Here is a 24,148-nt window from a genome sequence, read left to right on the forward strand (position 1 = left end):
TATTACTGTTTTGGGGTTTGTTTGTGTTGTTTTTTGATTGTCATAAACTTAATATCTTAGGTCGTTTCATAGCCTTTCCTTGGGCATTCATAGTCACTTTCTAATCTTCCCCTTATAGGCAGTTGTTTTTGAATGGCCTATTTTTTTTTAATAAGCTGGTCTTTATTTTATTTTTTCAAACATTAATATATATTTTTAATTTGTTATTTATTTAATTTTGGCTGCGTTGGGTCTTTGTTGCCGCGTGCAGGCTTTTTCTAGTTGTGGCAAGCAGGGGGCTACTCTTTGTTGAGGTGTACAGGCTTCTCACTGCAGTGGTTTCTCTTGTTGCAGAGCATGGGCTCTAGATGCGTGGGCTTCAGTAGTTGTGGCCTGCAGCTTTGGTAGTTGTGGCTCGCAGGCTGTAGAGCACAGGCTCAATAGTTGTGGCTTACAGGCTTAGTTGCTCTGTGGCATGTGGGATCTTCCCAGACCAGGGCTCAAACCTGTGTCTCCTGCATTGGCAGGTGGATTCTTAACCACTGTGCTACCAGGGAAGCCTATGAATGGCCTATTTTTTAAAGTCTGGCTCTCAAAAGTGGAAAAGCAAAATATGAAGGGGGAGGAGAAGGGCACTAGTTCTTTAAATCCACTGGAAGTTACTTCAGCTAGAGGGGGAGGGGCTTGCAACAATGAGGGGAGGTACAGCAGCAAGGGCTGCCTGCCTCTTTGTCTCTTGGTCTGCACCTCTGTAATCAGAAGCGGCAATTAGTGACCAGAACACAGATCCCCATTATTTGGAGGAGAGGCTCCTTGCTGCCCACCCTGGCTCCCATAAGCTGTGTACAAGCTGCTCCAGGAACATGTACACAGCTGCCTGCCACATCACTGAGGGTGGTGGATGGGTAGTTGCTACTGTGCTAAGAGCTGAAATTGACCAAAATTTACTGCAGTTTACCATCCAAGAGTTTCCCTGGAAGTTTCAAGCCTTCAACAGACTTCAGAGTTCCAAAATAGTTGTTCCAAAATCAGACAGATTCTGCCAGTGCGGTTATTGTCTGTGTGAGGACACAGGTTCCTGGTGCTTGCTACTCTGCCATCTTCACAGAATCTTCTCCATGATCTGATTTTGAGTTAATTTTTGTGCATAGTGTGAAGAAAGAGTTCAAATACACTTTTGCCATGTTTATATCCAGTTCTCCCAGCACCATTTGTTGAAAACAGTATTGTTTCTTTAATGAAGTAACTTGACACCTTCATAAAAAAATAAATTGACCATAAATGTGAAGGCTTATGTCTAGTCTCCTAATTATGTTCCAGTGATCTATAAGGCTATACTTACACAAACACCGTACTGTTTTTTTCATTATATTCCTGGCACATAATAGGTGCTCAGAATTTGTTAAATTGAAATTGAATTGGCTAGACTTATTAAAGAATCTGTGTTCTTAACACTTGGTGCATTTTAATCTTTTTTCTGTTGAGGTGTGTGTGTTGGGGGAGAGGGGCCTTGTTGGTTCATTTTTGTTTCATTTCTCTGTAGTTTCCTGTCAAGGTATTTTTTGAAAACTTCTATCCTTAGGCTGAAAAGAAATTTTATGCCTCACTAAAGAAAAAATATCAAGGACAGAATACCCTTTGGGATAGGCATGCTGGTAATGGTAGCAGCTATAAAAAAACAGAGGACAGGGCTTCCCTGGTGGCGCAGTGGTTGAGAGTCTGCCTGCCGATGCAGGGGACACGGGTTCGTGCGCCGGTCCAGGAAGATCCCACATGCCGCGGAGCGGCTGGGCCTGTGAGCCATGGCCGCTGAGCCTGCGCGTCCGGAGCCTGTGCTCCACAACGAGAGAGGCCACAACAGTGAGAAGCCCGCGTACTGAAAAAAAACCCCCCAAAACAGAGGACATTAGTTGGAACTGCACTATTTAAAGTAGTGAAATCCAGAGGTCATTAGTTGCCATCATCATGCTATACCTTCCATAGAAGCTCAGCAGTATTTTAAGCATTGTTGTATTCATTGCTTTAAAATGAAGTCTTATCAGAATATACTGGGAGTATTTTATGAAGCAGTAGACTTTGAGTTATAGCTGTAGCACTTGGCAGTAGAATCACTCATGAGCAAGTTATTTAACTTTCCTGTGACTATGATTACTTTGTGGGGAAAATATTCTTGCTCTATCAATTTCTTACAGTCTTACTGAGATTCAACTAAAGGGATGTTTCTGTAACTGCTTTGCAAAATATAAAGTGCTCTACAAACATTTTAAATATTATTTGTATATTAAGCACTGATACACACTTTTTTTTTCTTTCAAACACTTTCTAAGACAAGGTGAAAGGAAAAGGATGAACAGTCATTGAACTGTTGGGTCATTTGCTGACAAATACAGTTGAAATGGGTAAAATCGGGAATATTAAAGCTCAAGAATGTGGGACATAGGGAAAAGCTATGAGAGTGAGAGGAACATTTTCCTCAGTCTCTGTCTTGCGACAGGAAGTTGGAAAGGAAATGATACTTTTCTTGGAAAACATATAAAATCTCTAACTTTACATAATTGAGTAGATTGTGATACAGTCTTATCTCCTTATCATTTGTGTGTAGAATTTATGTAAAAATTGTTTTTAAATATACTGTAAAAGTTTGAGCAATACAAGGCTAGAGTAGTTAAGGCAGTGTGTTATGGCATAAGGGTAGACATATAGGTTGAAAGAATAAAATTGAGAGTCCAGAAAGAAGCCTTTATATTTATGTTCAGTTGATTTTGGACACGGGTGCCAAGACAATTCAATGGGAAAAGAATAATCTTTTAACAAATGATGCTGGATAGCCACATGTAAAAGAATGAACTTGGACCCCTTCTCACACCATATGCAAAAAATAACTCAAAATGGCTTATAAACTTAAATGTAAGAACTAAAACTATAAAGCTCTTAGAAGAAAATATAGGAGTAAATCTTGATGACCCTGAGTTAGGCAGTGATTTCTTGGATAAATTGGACTTTGTCAAGATTAAAACCTTTGTGATACTAAGGATACTGTCAAGAATGTGAAAAGACAACCCACAGAATGGGAGAAAATATTTGCAAATCATGTATTTGATAAGAGACTTGTTTCTAGAATTTCTAAAGAACTCCTACAACTCAAAAATAAAAAGTAACCTAATTAAAAATTGGGCAAAGTGGACTTCCCTGGCGGTCCAGTGGTTAAGACTTCATGCTTCCAATGCAGGGGGTACAGGTTCGATCCCTGGTTGGGGAACTAAGATTGCATGTGCTGTGTGGCGCGGCCAAAAAAATTTTTTTTAATAATAAATTCACATGTAGTTTAAAAAACAAAAAAACAACAAAAATTTGGGCAAGCTATCTGAATAAATGTTTTTTCACAAAGATATACAAATGTCCAGTAAGCACATGAAAAGATGCTTAGCACCATTAGACATCAGGTAAATGCAATTGAAAACCACAATGAATCTCATTCACACCCACTTCGCACCCACTAGGGTGTTTATAATTTGAAAAGATGTATAATAACAAGTGTTGGTGAGAATGTGGAGAAATTAGAAGCCTCATACACTGAATACGTTGACAGGTTGTAAAATAGTATGGTCACTTTGGAAAACTATTTGGCAATTTTTCAAAAGGTTACACATAGAGTTACCATATGTCCCAGCAATTCTACTTCCAGGTATATACCCAAGAGAACTGAAAACATGTCCACACAAGACCTTGTTGCATGAATGTTTACCGGAGCATTATTCATAATAACCAAAAGGTAGAAACAGCTCAAATGTCCATCAGCTGATGAATTGAGAAATAAAATATGGTGTATCCATCAGTGGGATATTATTTGGCAATAAGGATTGACGTGCTGATAGATGTTATAATATGGATGAATCTTGAAAACATTTTACAAAGTGAAAGAAGCCAGTCACAAAAGACCTTATACAGTATGATTCCATTTATATTAGATGTCCAGAATAGCCAAATCTATACAGACAGAAAGTAGATTGGTGTTGCCTAGGGAACATCTGAGGGGAGGGATTAGGAGGGAATGGGGAATGATGCTAATAAGTTCTGGGTTTCTTTTGGGGCTGATGTAACTTTATAAATGGGTTATGGTTGTACAACTCTGTGAATATATTAAAAATCATTTAAATGTGCAAATTAAATGGGTGAATTGTATGGTATATGGATAAAAAATAATTTAAAAATCAAGCAATACCCAACTCAAAAAATATGAAGTAAAGAAAAGGACATTTGCACATGTATCTCTACTGGTTATATTCTGGAGATAGAGAAGAATCAGATGGTTGATTGTCTCTATGTTATTTTTTTTTTCATTCTCTATCCTAGTGGCTGACCAGGTTTATTAAATGCATGCACTTTTGTGTTGATTGATAGTAAATCTTAATTCATTTTTGACAGGAATTGAGTTCTTCTCAGACTTTATCACATGATGGAGGATTCTTCAATAGACTGGAAGATGATGTTCATAAAATTCTTATTAGAGAAAAAAGAAGAGAACAGCTTACAGAATATAATGGAACAGATAATTGCACAGCTCATGAACACAACCAGGCATGTAAAATAGAAAATTCTCTTAAAATCACAGTGAAATTATTTTTCTTTTTTAAAAAACCTAAGCAGTGGAACCCAATTATGATTGTATAAAGTTACAGTTTTAGGATTTTATCTTAGTCATTATTACACATAGGTACTTATATTAAAAAGTATGAAGTACTTCTTTAGTTGATGAATATTTATTGAGCATGTACTATAACGCTAGGTATTGTTAGGCATCAATGTAGGGGAGTGGGAATATCAAGATAGATAAGACCATCCATGCCTTGGACAGAGTAGTGGGGATAGGAGGAGGGAGACTGTAAAAATATCATTCAGCATGATGAAGGCTTTAAGAGAGATACGAACAATATAAAAGAGGTTTTTGAATAGAAAAGGTAATAGATCACTCCTTGGGTGAATTGGGAAAGGTATATAAAGAAGTGACATTTGGGATGGATTTTGAATGGTGAATAACTGTATAAACTGAGAAATGGAGAAAACCTAAGGGAGCTGCAAGAGCAATAGCCCAGAGCTATGAAAAGCCTTAGACTGAATATTCAGGAAACTGAAAAATTCTGCATCTAAGAAGTATAGACTTAAGTGAGTGTGGGATAACATGACTAGAGAAATAGATTGTATTTAGATTATAAAGGTCTTTTTATGTGAAACTAAGAAGTTAGAATTTTATCCTGCAGACCAGGGGTTGCAAACTATGGCTGGTCAGCAGTCTGTTTTTGTAAGGCTCACAAGCTAAGAATGGTATTCACATTTTAAAATATTGTTTGGAGAAATACAGAAAGAAAGAAAAGATCTTATCCTATAGAGACCTCTAAGTCTGCGTTTATTTTTCTCACCACAACCACCAGTCTTCTCTTTTACTTCCTCTTAAACTGTGAATCTGTTCTTTACCTTATATTGACCTCCAATACTTAATGGTCAGTCATTCAACAAATTAAACACTTGCTGTGTTGTGTTATATAGGACACAAAAGAAGCCAGACTCTTACGAACTTGTCACTCCAATGCAGCAATAATATTGCTTTATAAAAACACTATACCACATGAAAATCTATTTTCAACTTAGTATGGGAAATCCTTGCCTGCCCTGAGGTACTTGTGAGCTTCTTCCTTTCTGGCATTGAATTAAATTTTGTGTTTTCCTGTCTTGTCTTGACTGTCAAATTTTATGTACAGTGCAAGCAACTGTGTTAACATTTATAGTTAGCATATTTGTTTCCCCTTTTTACATTGATTATGATTTTCCCCGTTGTGGTTCGTATCTTCTTATTTTTCTAAGTCATCTCAGATCATTGTTGGATAGTAAGAATGATATTAATATACTTGAGCAAATAGATGTTTCAGGGCAAAGTTGGGTACACATAAGTTTAATTAAATTATTAAGTAATGTTAATGATATTTTAAAACCAAAGTGACAGTGCAGTATAGTAGAAAGAGAACAGTCTTTGAAATCAAACCTAATAACACAAAATATAGCACTGCAGCTTATCAGCTGTGTTACACTGGAATGAAATTACCTGCCTTTCATGCACTGTTATTATGAAAATTAGCGATTATGATGTAAAATGTTTAGCAGAGCATGTTGTACACAGCATACACTTGATGATTGTTTTTGTACAAGGTGGAAAGTGGTAGATCCAGAAAAGGTAATTCATAGGAATGGAGATGAGAGATGGCTTTCTTAGGAGAAAATAGCTTTTGGTTTTTGTGGGGTTTTATTTATTTATTTATTTGGCTGTGCCAGGTCTTAGTTGTGGCGTGTGGGATCTTAGTTGCAGCATGTGCGATCTTTAGTTGCAGCATGTGGGCTCTTTTAGTTGTGGCATGTAGACTCTTAGTTGCAGCATGCAGGATCTATTTCCCTCACCAGGGGTCGAACCTGGGCCCCCTGCATTGGGAGAGTGGAGTCTTAACCACTGGACCACCAGGGAAGTTGGAAAATAGCTTTTGAATTGGAATTTAAGGGACAGTAGAATTTGAACGTGAAGAAGTGAGGGAGAAGAAACTGGAATGTCAGAGTAAAAGAATGGAGGCAGTAAAGAATAAACTAGTTTAATTAAGACAAAATTCAAAGAGGACCATAGTATAAATTTGGCACAGTGGGTTTGGAGGGATTGTGGAGGACTTAAAAGCCTGATTTATGATTTAGTCAGGAGATAATAAAGAATTTTTGAAAGTTTTTGAGCAGAGGACTAAGTTCTACATGGTAATACTAATTTCACTGCAGTGCCTAGGAAAAACTGAAGGAAGGTGAAGACTAGTGATAGGAATTGGACAGTATTCCATATGGTAAGGATGTAGAACAACAGTAACAAATTACTAGTCGTAATGTAATTTGGTATGACCATTTTGGAGAACAATTTGGCATTCACTTTTAAAGTTGAAGATGATGGGGAGACTGTGTTTTAGAAATTCTATGTTAGATTAAACCCTGAAGACATCTTCAACAAGAATGATTCAAACTCAGTTGTTTGTGACAACAAAATCAGTAGGAGAAATGAATGATCTACAGCAATACATAGCAACATGGATGAAAATCAAAAACATAATCTTTAATGAAAAAAGCAGGTCACCAAATAGTAATAGTTTGATGCCATTTTTATAAATTTCAAAAAATAGAAAATTTAATATATTACTCAGGGATATTGTTCTAAAAGACTAACAAAGGAAGAGAATAACAAACACAAAATTCATAATAGTGGATATTTTTTGGGGGGGAAGGGATGTATTGGGGAGAGGCACATGGGGGATGCCAAAATACTGGTAATGTTCACACAATCTGCATATTGGTTTATTTTTTTTACCTTACTTGTGTCATTCCTTTATATATTATTTTGCACGTGCAAAACTTTTCATCATTAAAAAAATTAGGATTTTTGTCATGTCATTGAGTGTAGTGGGGAAAAAAGAAAGATTGAGGCCATTAAAAATAATCTTTTTATCTACCTCCTTCCTCTCCCCCTTGCACTCCTTTTTCAGAGAAAGAAAGCCCTTCTTTTTGCAAAGGTTAAAATTCTTTTAAACTGTACATTAATATACCAGAAATTTTTAAAGGTGAAAAATAAATCCATCCTAGTTCAACCAGTCTTAACATTTGGTTTCATTTTTAAATAGTACTTTTCTAGGAAAATGCCACATGTATAGGTATTTAAAAAATAGCTAATGATAAGGACTATAGTTTTTGGTAGCCCCTTATGTAAACCATGGTTATAGTCTGTCAAATCAACATGCTGTAATTTGTTTAAGGTCATTACCCTAATATTGAACATTTAGGTTGTTTAGAATTGGTCACTTGATATTCACTGAATATATTCATATATTTAATTTTTTGATGAATTTCTCCTTGGAATACATTCTTAAAAATAAACATCTGTGTTGCTTTTGATGTGTTACCAACATTGTCTTATTGCAGCAGGATATGAGTTTACTAACTTTTCCACAGCTTCACTGGCATTCCCTCTAATGGCCTTCGGGGCTCTATTTTATCAATTGTCTTTGTGGCATATTTCACTCTCTTGTTCTGTGAATACCTTATACTTACTATGTCCAAACTCGAGGTCATCATTTACTCTCCAAACCAAGAATTTGGCTTGACTTCATCATTTCTGTTTTTGGTTTTATCATTTTATCCAGATATTCAGACTCTGAACCTCCTGTTTCACTTTTCTGTTTTTCAAGGTTTGGGAGTTTTTAATCTTTGAAATAGTTCTCAGATCTATCTTCTCTTCCATTCTTATTAACATTTCTCTAGTTTAGGCTCTCATTATCTTTTACTGGTATTATTTCAGTAACCTAATAAGTCTTTCTGCCTCCTGCCTTCTAGTTCTAGGTAATTTATCTTATACATTGCTAACAGATGACTTTAAAAAAATTTTTTTTGGCCGCACCACATGGCACATGGGATCTTAGTTCCCTGAGCAGGGATCGAACCTGTGCCCCCTGCACTGGAAGTGTGGAGTCTTAACCACTGGACTGCCAGGGAAGTCCCAACAGATGACTTTTTGAAAAGCAAGACTTCCATCCTGCCACACCATGTCCCTAAGCTTCAGTGTCTGTTGAATCAAGTGCAAATGTCCTTGACCTGACATTTAAAGCCCTCAAGCTTTTCAAACTGAGAGTCTCAACCCATTTAACCAGTCCTGAAATCAATTTAGTAGATTGCTACCAGCACTAACCAAAAAAAAAAGTTATCAGTGTATATGACATCTGTTCGTATTTTATGAAATTTGTTTCTGTGTATATATATATGTATATAACATACAAATATACGTACATACACTGACATGTATGTGCATTCTGGGTCATGATATAAAACATTCCTTAACATGGGTCACTGTCAAGTAAGTTTGAAAGCATTGTTCTACAGTGTAGCTTCGGCCTAAGTAACTTCAGCTGTACTCTTTCCAGTTTTTTCTCCTAGCTAGAGCAGAGCACTCCTATCACAGCGCTGGATCCTTTCCAGCTTTGCTCAAGGTTCATTTCACATGCCATCTCCTCCCTGAAGCTCTCTCATTGCCCTATCCCAATCCCAAACACAGAAAACCTGGATATGATCTTTCCTTCTTTTTCTATACCCCATAACATTTTGTTTTTCTTATGGCACATTTCACACAGCACATTTTTATTTGTTATTATTCTTAATAGATTACAAATCCCTTGTGGACATAGACTTATACACCCTTTTATCTTCATCTTAGTATAATGTCTTCTACTTAGAAGATAAGTTTAAAATTTATTTAATGAAATATAGGACTTCATAAAAATGGGTATACATTAAAACAATATGATTTTCTGTTTTAAAAAGTGATATTTGTTGTAGAAATTCTGGAAATAACTAATAAGAAGTGAAGAAATTTTAATACTGGCAAAAAATATTTGAGGGCTTAGTATATATTTGCCAGATATTCTATTAAGTACTTAAAATGATTATTTCATTCAGTTCTCACAGTTTACTGTGAAGTTGATAGGCACCTTTATGATGCCCAATTTGCAGATGCAGTGGAAAAGAATTGACCCTAATCTCATTCACTTGGAGAAAACTACCATTGATACTTTGTTGTGGTCCTACTTTTCTATGGATTTACACTTTTTCCCCAATAATGTAGAAACTTACATGGACCACTTTTCAGTTAAATACAGAGATGGTGAGCAATTCAGATCATTAAGTAATACATTGACCCTTGAACAACACAGGTTTGAACTGCTTGGGTTTACTTATACATGGATTTTTTTCAGTCGAGGTTGGTTGAATCTGCAGATGGAGGAGCCGCATATACAGAAGGCTGACTATATACGACTTTGTGTATTTTTGATTTCTCAGAGGGTTGGCGTCCCTAACCCCAACATTGTCCAAGGGTCAACTGTAATGTTTTTACATTAAATAATAATGTTTATAGCTAAATTGCTTTCAGTTACCCACACTGAGGAAAAAATTTAAATATACCAGTTTGATATAACATTGCTTACTACTGAGGTTGTACACTTTTTGATTTTTTATTGGTCATATGCCTACATATAGGTGCAACTGTTTTTTCTAGTTTTTTTCATTTACCTTTTGATTTTGTTTCAGTGTTTCTGGAGATTTTTCATCAAGTTAAATCTATCTTTTCCTTTTTGTTTTCTCCCTTTCATACTATGTTCAGAAGAGCTTTCCTATTCAAAGATGTTAGCTAGTAATATTATAAAGAGTTTATTTTAATGCTTAAGTGGTTTTATTTTTTAATTAAAATACTATTTTATATTATTCAATGATTATATACTCAGTATAAAACAATTTTGATGAAAGGAAATTTTTAAACAATAAAATCTTCCATAATAATTCTAAGAGAGTTATTAAAATGTTGGTGTATGTCCTTCCAGGATTTTTTCTTTGTATATAGTATTACAATTTTGGGATCATACAGATGTGTTTTATGGTTCTGTATCATCATTTTTAGTGATTTCAGAGTTTTCAGTTTTGTAAATTTGTCATATATTTAGCCTATATCCTTATTGTTGGGCATTTAAATTGATGTCCAATTTTTTGTTGTAACTGCAGTGAACACTTTCATACATACTCCCCCCTCGTGTATCTATTTAAGATAAATTCCCGGAAATGAGATTTTTGGGCCATGATAATAGTATGTATATTTCTAATTTTGATCCAAATTTTTTCTTCCGAAATCATCTTATACTATCATCTTCTTCACTAAGCTCCAACCGTGCTTGCCTCTTTACTATCCTTCAAATTCTCTAGGCTCTTTCCTGCCTCAGGGCCTTTATACCTACTGTTCTTTCTACCTGGAAAGCTCTTATCTCCCTCCACTTTTTACTTAGCCAATTCCTACCCAGTCACTCAAGGTTCATCTTAAGGGTCATGGCCTCAGAGCTTCCCTGATCCACCAGGGAATAATCCACATTATTCCCTTTATAGCACTGTGTTTCTTTTCGGCATTGCTTAAACCTTGGTTTCTAATTGCAGCATTTCTTTATGTAATATCTGCCTCCACCACTAGACAAGTCCCATGAGGGCAAGAATCTTTTCTGTTCTGTTCACCATTGTACACCCAGCACCCAGCATAGGTGCTCAGTGAGTATTTTTGGAATAAAATTGTTGCCACATTACACATTAGATATAGAGAACCAATATATATTCTTATGGAAAGTATGACTTTGGGTTGATTTTTTTGCATTTAAATTTATTTATTTTGGTGTCTGTTACAAGATGGCAGGCATTTAACTTGATTTTTCCAGTTAGCCATTTGTCCCATATACTACCATTATTCTGTAATTCAGCCTTTTCTCACTTCTTTAAAATACCATAGTTAGTTATATTATAATAAATTCTTGTGTCTTAAATCTTTCTGGACTTTCTTTTCTGTTACATCGCTGTGTCAACATAGGTGCCATGACATGCTGTTTTAATTATTTTTGCTGTATAATATATAATTATCTGGTAGGCAAATTCTACTGCATTAACTTTTTGTTTCTATCCTGTATTCTCCCAGGTAAAGTTTTGACTATCTCGCTAGGTTCCAAAGAACAAAACTCTATTGAAATTTCTATTGAAATTTTATTGAATGTTCAAATTAATATTTAGTAATACTTAGTTTTCCTATCTAAAAACATGCTTTGTTCTGTCCTTTTCAATATTTTATCATTTATTGATCCTGAAAATTACTGAATTTTATTCTTAGGGATATTTTTTATTGCTGTCTGGAGAAAATGTTTTTTCTAGTTATATCTTCTATGTGTTAATTGCTAATATAGAGAAAAACTTTATTTTTGTTTTTTTGCATTATTTATTTCATATTTTTCTCATAAGTTTTCAATTCTTTTAGGTTTTTAAGATAGACTAATAACAACTTGTCAGAGACCACTTTAGTATGTTTATTCCAGGATGGAAATATCATTTCAAAGCCCTGATATTGTTCTAGGTTACGTTTGTAGTTTGAGATTAGGCATAAATATCTTATTTGCTTGTACTGTACATAATTACATTTATAAAATTGAGTACAAGTGGAAATTTAGTCAACAGTTTAGGTTGCTTTAGAAAATGAATTAAAATTGGGACCTTTCAAAAAGGATATTGTAAATCAGAATTGGCAGAACTGTCTTAGTTCTAAAATGGTGTTTTCCCCCTTTAGGAAGTAGTTCTAAAAGATGGAAGAATTGAAAGACTAAAGTTGGAACTTGAAAGAAAAGATGCTGAAATCCAGAAGCTGAAAAATGTGATCACTCAGTGGGAGGTTTGTATATATTTACTGTTGTAAACCAAAATAATTCTATAAATTTGTCCATTTTCTGTTTTTATTATATTGAAATATGTTTAATATTTGATTGATAGAAATATTTCTGCTATTTAGGTTTTTTTAACTCATATATAATCTGAATGATAGTATATTCTTATCATAGTAAAATACATATAACATTAAATTTGCCATTTTAACCGTTTTAAGTGTACAATTCAGTGGCATTAAGTACTTTCTCAGTGTTGTGTAACCATCACCACTATTTCCAGAACTTTTTCATCATCCCAAACAGAAACTCTGTACCCATTAAACTCCCTATTTCCCCTTCTACTGCAATCCTTGATGACCTCTAATCTCTGTAAATTTGCCTATTCTAGGTACTTCCTATAAGTGGAATCATGATATTTGTCCTTTTGTGTCTGCCTTATTTCACTTGGCATGTTTTCAGCATGCATATCCATGTTGTAGCACGTATCAGAACTTAATTCCTTTTTACGGCTGAATAATACTCCACTGTATGTATATACCATATTTTTTGTTTGTCTGTTGATGGACACTTGCACTGTTTCCACCTTTTGGCTACTGTGAATAATACAGTTATGAACATTGGTGTACAAGTATCTGAGTCTCTGCTTTCAATTCTTTTGGTATATACCTAAGAGTGGAATTTCTGGATCATATGGTAATTCTATGTTTAACTTTTTAAGGAACCATCAAACTGTTTTCCATAGCAGCTGCACCATGTTACATTTCCACCAGCAATGAACAAGGGTACCGATTTCTTCACATCCTTGCCACTTGTCATTTATACAATTTTTTTTAACCACAAACCTATTACTCTCCTTTCTTAGGCTTTTTAAAAAATCTCTTATTCATCTCAAGTATCATTCTCTTTTTGAACTAATATTTATTCACTCAACAATTATTTGTTGAATGCCTGTAATAGGCCAGCTGCTTTTCTGGACCCTGTGTATGTAATAGTGAAAAAAAGTCAAGTTCCAGCCCTGCTGGTTCTTATATTTCCCTTCCTCGTCTACTCATACCTTTAAGAATTATCCCTGTTAAAACCTTTTTGAACTGCACCCACTTCTGCCTTAGCTTTTGCTTTGTCATTTATATTTTCTTTTGCTTTGAGCACTTACCATGTGTTAGGCACAGTGAATACAAAGATGAGTTAGTAAGAAGCTTACAGTCTAATGGAGAAGATAATCATGTAAATAATTGCAGTACAATGTGGAATTTGTGATTGAGATCTGACAGAGTGCCCCAGAAGCCCAGAAACAGGAATGAATCCGTTGCTGCTACTGAAAATTGGTAAAGGTTCCACCAAAAAAAAGATAGTTTTTCCAGATAGAACAGTGCATACAAGGCATGAGAATGGTAGGAAATGCATTGTTACTGACGTTTAGAGAAATGCGAAGTTGTAGAAGGTGAGATTGGGGGTGTTAGTTGAGGTCAGTATTTGAAGGCATTTGCATTTTAGACAAGGAGAGGGCAGTGAAGGCTTTAGAAGGGAACTGACATGAGAATTGTTTTGTGGAAGTTAATGCACGTAGCTGAGGCCTGGAGTGAAGACTGTCTGGTAACAAAATTAACAGGTACTGAGTGTAAGAGGAAGAACACATTTTGAACTGGTTTGGGGAAACGGAACTAATAGATCTCGTTTTGGACATGTTGAGTTTGAAATGGCTGTGGATGCAGGCATAGATGTTCAGGATGTTGAACATCTGTGTTGGGGACACATTGGAGTCACACCATATGTGCGTTTAACTTTGTGTTCTCTTTTTCATGAAGTTAAAAATACTAATGAGGGCACTGTATATTTCATATGTTCTTTATTATAAATTGCACAGTACTAGGATTTTATACTCTTATGTTTTCATAGATACATTTACTGTTCAGGATTGTAAGTGCAAAACTATATGTTATTTTTATTGCAGTATAAAGAATATTCAGGGTAATTTTGTTCATTTGCAATTTTTGCTTTATGAGCTGGCTTTAGGGCTTGAAGACTAACTAAAGACATGCTTCCATATACACTGATCTGAACCTTGGAGAAAAGGCTTGAGCTAAAGATAGAGTTTGATGAGATATTAACATTGATTGAAACCCTGAGAGTGAGAATTTCATAGTGGATACAGTTTTATATTCCCAGTAGATATATTTCTATATTCAGTGAATATAGTTGTAGTTGGCCGTATTTGTTTTCCCCCTTCATATTTTTATGTTTCCATCTGACTTATCTCCCTCTTTCATTACTTAGCTTCTCAAAAGTCCTACTCCCTTTTATGTTTACTTCTTCCATTCAATGTATTATTGTCTGCAGTATTACTCAGTAACATTATTGATTTATCCTCAGCAATTTACTGGACAGAGTATTTAGTAAAAGTCATCTATTGGACTTAATTTAAAATACATCAACTTTGTTTTACAAGAAAGATTTTTGAATCTGGTAACTTCTGTACGTATCTTTGTACATGTTGAGAGAAGAAATGACAAGTTTCTTATATTGATCTGTTTTCTTTCCCTGACCTCTTGTATTTCTATAGTTACTAAATATATTGTTTTCTCTTATTAATGTATTAAATATTTATAAATACTTCAGTGTGTGCTATAAGACATGTTGAATAAGAGTAGTGTAGGGGAAAAATTCCCTGGAATATGGATGTTAATGTGGGAACACAATTCCAAAATTGTTTGTAATGTATAATTGTGTCATTCATGTAGTTTGAAAAGAAGCTAAGCCATTTTTTTAAAGTTGAAAAATAATTGAAAGATATTTCCATAAATTACTAATTCATTTCAGCCAAAATGTAAGTAATTCAAAAATTACTTTAAAAATATTTAGTTAATGAAATAACAAAAGATTAGTAAAGCCTTAACTGAGCAAATATAAAACTGTGCTGTACGGTAACTACTACACGTGGTGTGAAATTAATACACTACATGGGTTTTAAATACATAAAAGTAAAATTTTAAATTTATATATATAAAAATTAAATAAAATAAAAATTTTAATTAAATAAAACTAAATACAGTTGAAAGTCATTTTCTCAGTAACACTGGCCACGTTTCCAGTAGTTAGCAGCCACATATTGCACAGTGGCTGATAAAGAACAGATACAGAGAGTTCTAGTATAGTACTGGTATAGAACTATGAATCATTTTTCTTTTTGTTTTCATATAATTATTTTGAATTGTATAAGGATTTTATTTGAGGAAGAAAAGAAAGACTCTTCAGGAAAATTTAGTTTTATTCTGAGTTTTCTCCACTTTTATTCTACTCTTCTTAAATACAGTCACCTATAATATTGATTTGTATTATTATACGAGGGCTTTAATTAAGTAGTAGACAGTTGTGAATACATTTTCCTCCATCTTTTTTCTTTCCGAAGTAATTTATGTCTTTGAGCAAGCCTAGATTCATAGCTCCATAAATTGGTAGTAAATCATTAACTATATCATTTACTTTTTAAAAATTAAATCTTTTTTCCTTGATTATTAGGCAAAGTATAAAGAAGTAAAGGCAAGAAATGCACAGTTATTGAAAATGCTTCAGGAAGGTGAAAGTAAGTGATTTCTGTGTTTTTAGAATTAAAAGTTAATCTTAAAAATATTTGAAGATAACTTTTCAAGATATATGATTTATTAATTCAACAAAATAAAAAGGTTTCCCAAAAGGATACAAACTGGATTATTGTTGATAATTTTATTATTACAAGTCTCTTTTGCAGCACCTTAGTATTGCACAAGTTTACAACTATTCAGCTAAGAAACTCTTGAAATTTCAATTCTTATAAATTATTGGAGTACATTTAGAGGGAAAACAAGAAAACATTTGCTTAAGGTTCTGTTTATTAATTATTAGAGGAGAAGGCCTGTCATGATTTTAGGTTTTCTTTCTACCCCTCCCCCCGCCCCCCCCCCCCGCCCCGACTCTTCATACTTTTGCTGCCACTCTAAACTTTTGGCAGTAGATTACCAGCAGGAAGCCAAGGAAATCAATCAAAAAAGATTAGAGAGGGCTTCCCTGGTGGCGCAGTGGTTGAGAGTCCCGCCTGCCGATGCAGGGGACAGGGGTTCGTGCCCCGGTCCGGGAAGATCCCACATGCTGCAGAGCCGCTAGGCCCATGAGCCATGGCCACGCCGCTGAGCCTGCGCTTCTGGAGCCTGTCCTCCGCAACGGGAGAGGCCACAGCAGTAAGAGGCCCGCGTACTGCAAAAAAAAAAAAAAAAAAAAAGATGAGAGAATAACATTAGTAAAGATGATGTTATATGAAACCCCCCAAATCAGTTGCATTCCTGAATATGAATACCTAGTGACGCTAACCTTGAAAGCTCTCTGAAAATTTTCCATTAATAACAGAAAGGGAAGCGTGTATTAAATTTGCAAAAGAAAAGGAACCATAAAAGACATAGAGAAAGACACGAATAGATGAGAAAGCCTTCTGAATAGACAAAATTAAGTGTAATAAACAATTTCCCTGGTTAACAAATGTTAATGAAATCCCAAATATAGCTCCTGTGAGTACCATATAGCACTTGAGAAGTTATGAAGCTCACCTTAAAGGATAAGTAAACAAGATACCCCAAATTGTTTCAAATATGAAGATACTGGGAGTGGAATTGTCCAACCAAATATTTAAACTATTAAATAACAGTTATAAAACCCAGAAATCATGTCCAGCTGAACAGAATATATATAGTCTTGAAGTAGAGTCAAACATTTTTTATAACTTTACGATTTTTATAATATAACTTCACTGTTACAAGCTTAACTATGATAAAGTAGAAGTTAAATAATAACGGGAAAAGGCATTATTTGAACAATTAGATATCAGTGTCCTGAGATTAATTTAGATATGCATGTCACTGAGCTCCATGTGGATCATTTAATGAATAAAATTATGAAAATAATTGTTTACAAGATATATTTCTGATTGAAGAAAGTAAGGGTATCATTGAACATTGGATGTATGATTTTTTTTTCTTTTGTTTTTTGCAGTACGCGGGCCTCTCGCTGTTGTGGCCTCTCCCGTTGCGGAGCACAGGCTCCGGATGCGCAGGCTCAGCAGCCATGGCTCACGGGCCCAGCCGCTCCATGGCATGTGGGATCTTCCCGGACCAGGGCACGAATCCGTGTCCCCTGCATCGGCAGGCGGGCTCTCAACCACTGCGCCACCAGGAAGCCCTGGATGTATGATTTTTAAATACCTAAAAATAAAGTAATATTCCTTAAGGAAACATTTGTGAAAAGTGAGAAAATTAACTGATAAAAACTCTCAAAAATAGATTAAAGGGGCTTACCTGGTGGCACAGAGGTTAAGAATCTGCCTGCCAATGCAGGGGACACAGGTTCGATCCCTGGTCCAGGAAAATCCCACATACCGGAGAGCAACTAAGCCCGTGCACCACAATTACTGAGCCAGTGGTCTAGAGCCCACGAGCCACAACTGCTGAGCCCGGGTGCCTAGAGCCCGTGCTCTGCCACAGAGAAGCCACTGTAGTGAGAAGCCCACGCACCGCAACGAAGAGTAGCCCCCGCTCGCAGAAACTAGAGAAAGCCCACGCGCAGCAATGAAGACCCAACAAACCAAAAATAAATTAATAAATTAAAAAAATAGATTAAAAATGGCTACCAGTAAATAATACCAGTGTCCATACTCCGTACTATAAGTAGTCCAAGTAGAACAATTTTATACAGGACCATGACATGAAAAATACAGTACGTTAGAGTTTACAAACTCTAGCATTTATAATATAAATGCAAATACAGTCAGTTATGTTATAGTACAACATGTGTTCCTAAAAATCACTAATCTCTATAAAATCATACAGTTAAAACCACAAAGTTTATGGGGAAAATGGAGTTAGGAGCATACAATACTCAAAAATTTCATCAGTGACACATTAAAAAAAAAAGGGAACCTAATAAAACAGTAACAGTTTTATACATGTTAAAATGGTTGAACACATAAATACTATAATAAATATGGCACTTTACTTTGAAGACAACGTAAAGTTTGCTGTAGAAGTAAGTTTCAGAAGGGTTTCAGCTTGTGTATGTTACTGTTAAGTGATGGAAGGATGGAAAGTTGGTGTGGTTCTTGACACAGTGTGCTGAAATAGCTGGTAGATATTTGAGGTGTGTGAGTGGGTGCAGTTTTCTTTGTTCATGAAATTGTGCTTAAGCATTAAGTACACAATTCATGTTATGTTCATGTTGTTCCCCGACGTATCAATCTCTTTGAAACACAAAACAGCATTATAGGAAAATTGACTGTAGTTAAAATATTACATAATTGTTAAAAAATCACTAGTTCTCAGTGAGTGCGTTTAATTCTGAGGATGGAGGAGTAGAAAGTATAATTTGTAAAAGTTCCCAAGTTGATTCTTAAGGGACTGTGATTTGTTTCTTGACACAGCATCTCACCTTAGTGCGTATCATATTAAACTGAAAAATAACTTCGAATGACAGAGTTATATTGGTGGAGCTGTGGTGATATCAGTACTCATATATTTGGACATTTCCTCCTTTACTCATTTTATTAGTTTTACCTCTTCAGTCTCTCCTAGCTTTTCAAAGTTGAAGAATTAGTTTTTCATGTATTAGCCTTTACCATAGGTTAAGTAAATTGTCAGCCATGTGGAAATTTTTAAAGCTTAGGGAACACAGAGGCCAAAGAATAGATCTCTTGCTTCCCCCAAGAGGGAAAAACCTCTAGACAAATGAACAGTTCTGAGACCAAAGATGTTATATGATTAACTGTGCTCATACGAGCTAACACTTATTTGGTATACCAGTGCTTTAATGGTATGAAAAGTCATATAAAAATAATTCTTGTGGGCCTTACGATATGCACACCTTGACAATTTAACAAAACAAAACAAACAAAAACACTCTACATTGTTTTTAAAATCTTGCTTTAAGATTAGTCGAGGCATTTTAAAGTTTTTTTCCCTATGTGAAATATTTTATTTTCTCTGTCCTTGTCCTTTTTAGTATAAATGGAAAAAATTAATCTTTTGTCATATCTGTACAATTAATATTTTAACACCACAGAAATGTAGAATTTCCAATAAAAGCTGCTGTGGTGATAATAATGATCAGAATTTACCAGTGGAAATTAAGAGGTATATACAGGGTCAAGGAATACATTAAGTATGAGGACAATTAATCTTTGCCTGACTGCATTGCTGTCTTGGTTCACTAAAAGTATTGTTAAAGTATCCGAGTGATTGACAAGATTATACTGCTGTTTTTCCTTTTTTGTCAGTGAAAGATAAAGCAGAAATACTTCTGCAAGTTGATGAATCACAAAGTATCAAGAATGAGCTAACGATACAGGTAAGAAAAACTATATATAGGACTGGTTATATTAAGCTGTTCTTTAGTCCTGAATTATGAAACATGACTAAACAAAAACACAGCCCATCAATACTGCAAACCATACTTCATTATTATTATGTAATAGCAAATGACTGAAAATTCTGTTTACTGAACTGAGGGAGGTATGTATGTCCTAAAGAATAGGAGAAGATAAGGTTGTATTTTAGTTGATGTGGGCTGAATATAGAGATAGAAAGGACAGACAGAACTTATCCTGTTCATGGACTTGATTTTCTCCCCTTCCCATCCTTATTCTTTGGTCTTGTCTTAGAACAACAGTGAGCTTGCCCTACGTATCTTTAATATACAGCTGAATAAAATGCCTAATTGAAATTGTTTGTGAGGAGAGAGGTTCTCTTCTAATGCTCATGAATCTCATAGTCAAAAATCATCGTGAATAACAAGAGTATTTACCAAAAAAGACCAAAAAAAGTCTTTTTTTATTGAATATTTGGTTATAGGTAACTTCACTCCATGCTGCGTTAGAACAAGAAAGATCTAAAGTGAAAGTGTTACAAGCAGAATTAGCCAAATATCAGGTATGCCTTTATAATTATGAAAGTGTTTTCATCACAAATAATACATTTGGAACAGGTATATACATGTGAGAATAAATGTACTATTTTATTCTTAGGCCAAAATTTATTCAGCAAACATATTGATAATTTTGTTATTATTGGTTATATAATTTACATCGTAGAAAATGTTAAGTTTATTCTAGACATTGGTATATACAGCAATAACTAAAGTAACTCAAAAGACCTTTGGTACTACATAGATGATGTGAGATATGTGCCAGTGAATCATATTGAGGGAAGGTACATAATGACATTTATCCCATTATATAATAAGTTTGATCACTTGCGTACAGCAGTCTCTCCTAGATATCTTCATTGTAAAGATATCTTTCCCTCTTTGTAATTAATAAATAATAAATAATATGTGAAGTTATAGTTTAAGATTGTGTGAATATCCTTTATTTTTACCCAATGATTTTAGCATCCAGATTAATGATATTTTTATCAGTTATTATTTTGGTAGTTGAAAAATAGTGATTTTTCTAATTCTATCATTTCTTCTGCATTTACAAGACGGCATTCAGCATTTTTTTCTGGGTGAAGCAGTAAACAATATCAGGGCTTTGTTTCAATATATGTGTATATGTATATGTGTGAATATACACACACATATATTTGTATATGAATACGTATGTGTGTCTATGTCATGATATAAAATGAGTTAACTGATGTGGGGTCAAAAAAGTTCGAAAGCCACCACTGGTGGCCTAGAGAATATAAAGTTGTTTAGCTCCAGCTTTGACATGTCATCAATCCAGGAAGGAAGATTCCCTTTGCCTGGGAAGCTTTGAAAAGGATCTTTGAATTATTATTATTTTTTTAAAACTCTTGTTTAGAAGAAAGGTAAGAGTTTTAAGCTATATAACATTGGTACCTCTGTATAGTGGGCATCTACCTTGTAGAAAGTTTTTTAGTAAATTTATTTTTTATTTCCCTGCTATCAGGAAATAAATCTTATTTTTAACACCTGTCATTATACATCTCAAGTTTCATATAACCTCTTCATACTTTTTTTTCTCTGAATGAATCTTTGCAAAACTTTTATTTGGTCAGGAATGAATGACAGCATTCTTATACTTGATTTTTTTTTTTTTAAAGAAGGTTGGTTGTAGACATGTTTTTGAACACCAAGAGGGAGGTTATGGGCAGAAAAAGGGTGAAACAAACAAAGAGAAACTGCCAACATTATTAAATGGGTCTGGGTTCCATGTGCCCTTGATATAACTGCCACTCTAAAAAACGTGCTTTCACAGACAAGTAGTTCCCAAACTTGGCTGATCATCAGAATTTCTTGGGAACTTTTTGATTGTTCAGCCCACTACTAATTATCATAAGTAAATAGGCTGGGACAAAGTCTAGACATCAGAATTTTAAAAATATTACTACTTAGGTGATTCTAGTAATTAACCAAGTTTGAGTATCATTGCCATAGTTTATAAAAATGTAGAAAAATTATAAAATTATTATAAATACATCAAACCATTATTTATGGTTAAAATGGAGGGTAGAATAGTTATGGATGATTAAATTTTTTTGTACTTTTGTGCTTTCCATATTTTTTAAATGATTATTTGCTTTTTGAATCAGAGTAAGGCAGAAAATGTTGTTAAAAGTAATTAATGAAAAATACTTCCTGGCTTTTAAGCCACCTTTCTCTTTCTTTGGCTCAAGTCAAATACCATTGATGGCATTTCATTTGGAGGAAATTAAATACAGATTTATATATGTCACGGAGCAAATATGAAAAGTATAATCTTTTCAACCCACTGATGAACAGAATCAGATTTCTAATGCTGTCTTATATGAACAAAACTATACAGAACTTGAATTAGAAATTGAATTACCCAAAAGGGTAATGAAGTGAATCACCAAATTTGCTGATCATATGGAGCAAATTGTCTATTTTGATCAATTTTTTTTTTTTTTTTTTTGGCTGCATTGAGTCTTTGTTGCTGCGCCCGGGCTTTCTTTAGTTGCAGTGAGCAGGGGCTACTCTTTGTTGTGGTGCACAGGCTTCTCATTGCAGTGGCTTCTCTTGTTGTGGAGCATGGGTTCTAGTCACGCGGGCTTCAGTAGTTGCAGCACGAAGGCTCAGTAGTTGTGGCACACAGGCCCTTGAGCACGCGGGCTTCAGTAGTTGCGGCGTGTGGGCTCAGTAGTTGCGCTGTGTGGGCTCAGTAGTTGCAGCGCGCGGGCTCTAGGGCACGTAGGCTTCAGTAGTTGTGGCGTGTGGGCTCAGTGGTGTGGCTCGCAGGCTCTAGAGCACAGGCTCAGAAGTTGTGGCTCACGGGCTTAGTTGCTCTGCGGCACGTGGGATCTTCCCAGACCAGGGATCGAACCCTGCATTGGCAGGCGGATTCTTAACCACTGCGCCACCAGGGAAGTCCTGATCAAAATTTTTATTTAAAAAAAAAATCTGGGACAGTGCAAATGAGCTCTAAAAAATAAGATACTGGTGATCAGACTAAGTCCAGACTAGTTCAAATAGATAACTGTTTTCTACAACCTATTTTAACCGTTTGTAAAAATAACAACGGTTATTGCTATTTAAAATACGTAAAAGTAATTTAGTGGTATGTTCATTCAAATTTGCAACAAACTCAGAAAAGAAGTTCCTTTTCATAGTCAAAAATGTTTTTGATCTCACTTATTCTTGAAAAGAAAATGCCCCCAAAATGTTATTTCCTAAATAATTTACCCTATTTTTCTTTACAGGGTGGCAGAAAAGGGAAAAGAAACTCTGAATCCGACCAGTGTAGGTGATTCTATTAGCCTTTGAGGTCAACACAAAAATTAAAACTTTCAGGGTTTTGCAAAAATGTATATATTTAATGCTGTGCAACTGCTGAACTATGCAGCTTTTGTTGAAGAAACTTAAAATGATTAGATCACTAATGGTTTAAAATTTTATGTCCTTTTGGCTTAAAGTGAAAAGAAGAAAAATAGAATTCCAGCACAACTCAATGATTATTGTTTACTATTCGTACTTCTTATCACTTTAGTTTTTCATCAGTCAATAAAATTAATTTACTCTTCCATTAATGTTTGATTTTTTTTAAATTTCAGAAACAGTGTGAAAGTATTGTTTTTGCTTATAGCACAGTCAATTTAATTGGATTTAAGCTCAGTGAATATTTACTCAGCACTTTGTGCATGCTAAACCCTATAGAACATACAAGATATCCTCAAATGGCTTATGCTCAGGGGAAGTAGAAGGTGGAGGTGGGTAATGACAACAGCAACAAAAAATTACCATACATATTAGAATGTGATATCACATTGTTTGGAAATTGAGAAAACTTGCATGAGATACTGGGTTGGCCAAAAAGTGCCTTTGGTTTTTAAGTAAAAAATAAAAGATGCATTTTTCATTTTCACCAAGAACTTTACTGAACAACGTATTCACCCTTTTGTTCCACTACCTTCTGCCATTTTTCAGGCAACTTCATAATTCCATCTGCCCAAAACTTTTTTATCTTTTTGAGCAAAGAACTGTTCCAGGTGCCTTTTACAGTCTTCCAGGGAATTGAAATTTTTTCCATTAAGAGTTTTGTAAAGACCTAAATAAATGGAAATCCAAAGGTGCAATGTCTGGTGAATACGGCAGATGAATCAGAACTTCCAGCTAAGCTGTAACAGTTTTTACCTGGTCATCAAAGAAACATGCGGTCTTGCGTTATCCTAATGGAAGATTATGCATTTTCTGTTGACTAATTCTGGATGCTTTTTGTCGAGTGCTGCTCTCAGTTGGTCTAATTGGGAACAGTACTTGTTGGAATTAATCGTTGGGTTTTCCAGAAGGAGTTTATAATAGAGGACTCCCTTCCAATCCCACCGTATACACAACATCACCTTCTTTGGATTGAAGACGGGCCTTTGGTGTGGTTGGTG

At 34.9% G+C, this 24,148-nt stretch overlaps 1 protein-coding gene across 3 annotated transcripts in view; it reads left to right on the top strand.

Annotated features, from left to right (window-relative positions):
* The window catches only part of GKAP1 (G kinase anchoring protein 1), an 88,467-nt gene extending 65,159 nt beyond the window's left edge, over window positions 1-23,308 (top strand). For 2 of the 3 annotated variants that reach the window (XM_082611959.1, XM_082611958.1), the window contains 6 exons: window positions 4,405-4,561; window positions 12,189-12,286; window positions 15,795-15,858; window positions 19,567-19,637; window positions 20,141-20,218; window positions 22,973-23,306. In XM_082611959.1, coding sequence (XP_082468085.1) covers window positions 4,405-4,561; window positions 12,189-12,286; window positions 15,795-15,858; window positions 19,567-19,637; window positions 20,141-20,218; window positions 22,973-23,020 — 516 coding nt within the window. In that variant the 3' untranslated portion in view covers window positions 23,021-23,306. Of the gene's footprint in view, window positions 1-4,404; window positions 4,562-12,184; window positions 12,287-15,794; window positions 15,859-19,566; window positions 19,638-20,140; window positions 20,219-22,972 lie in introns of all 3 variants that reach the window. The other variant, XM_082611960.1, reaches the window with a different exon arrangement.
* Window positions 23,309-24,148: the final 840 nt, after the last annotated feature.

The sequence above is a fragment of the Mesoplodon mirus genome (assembly GCF_964341445.2).
Source record: "Mesoplodon mirus genome assembly, chromosome: 1".
NCBI lineage: Eukaryota > Metazoa > Chordata > Mammalia > Artiodactyla > Ziphiidae > Mesoplodon > Mesoplodon mirus.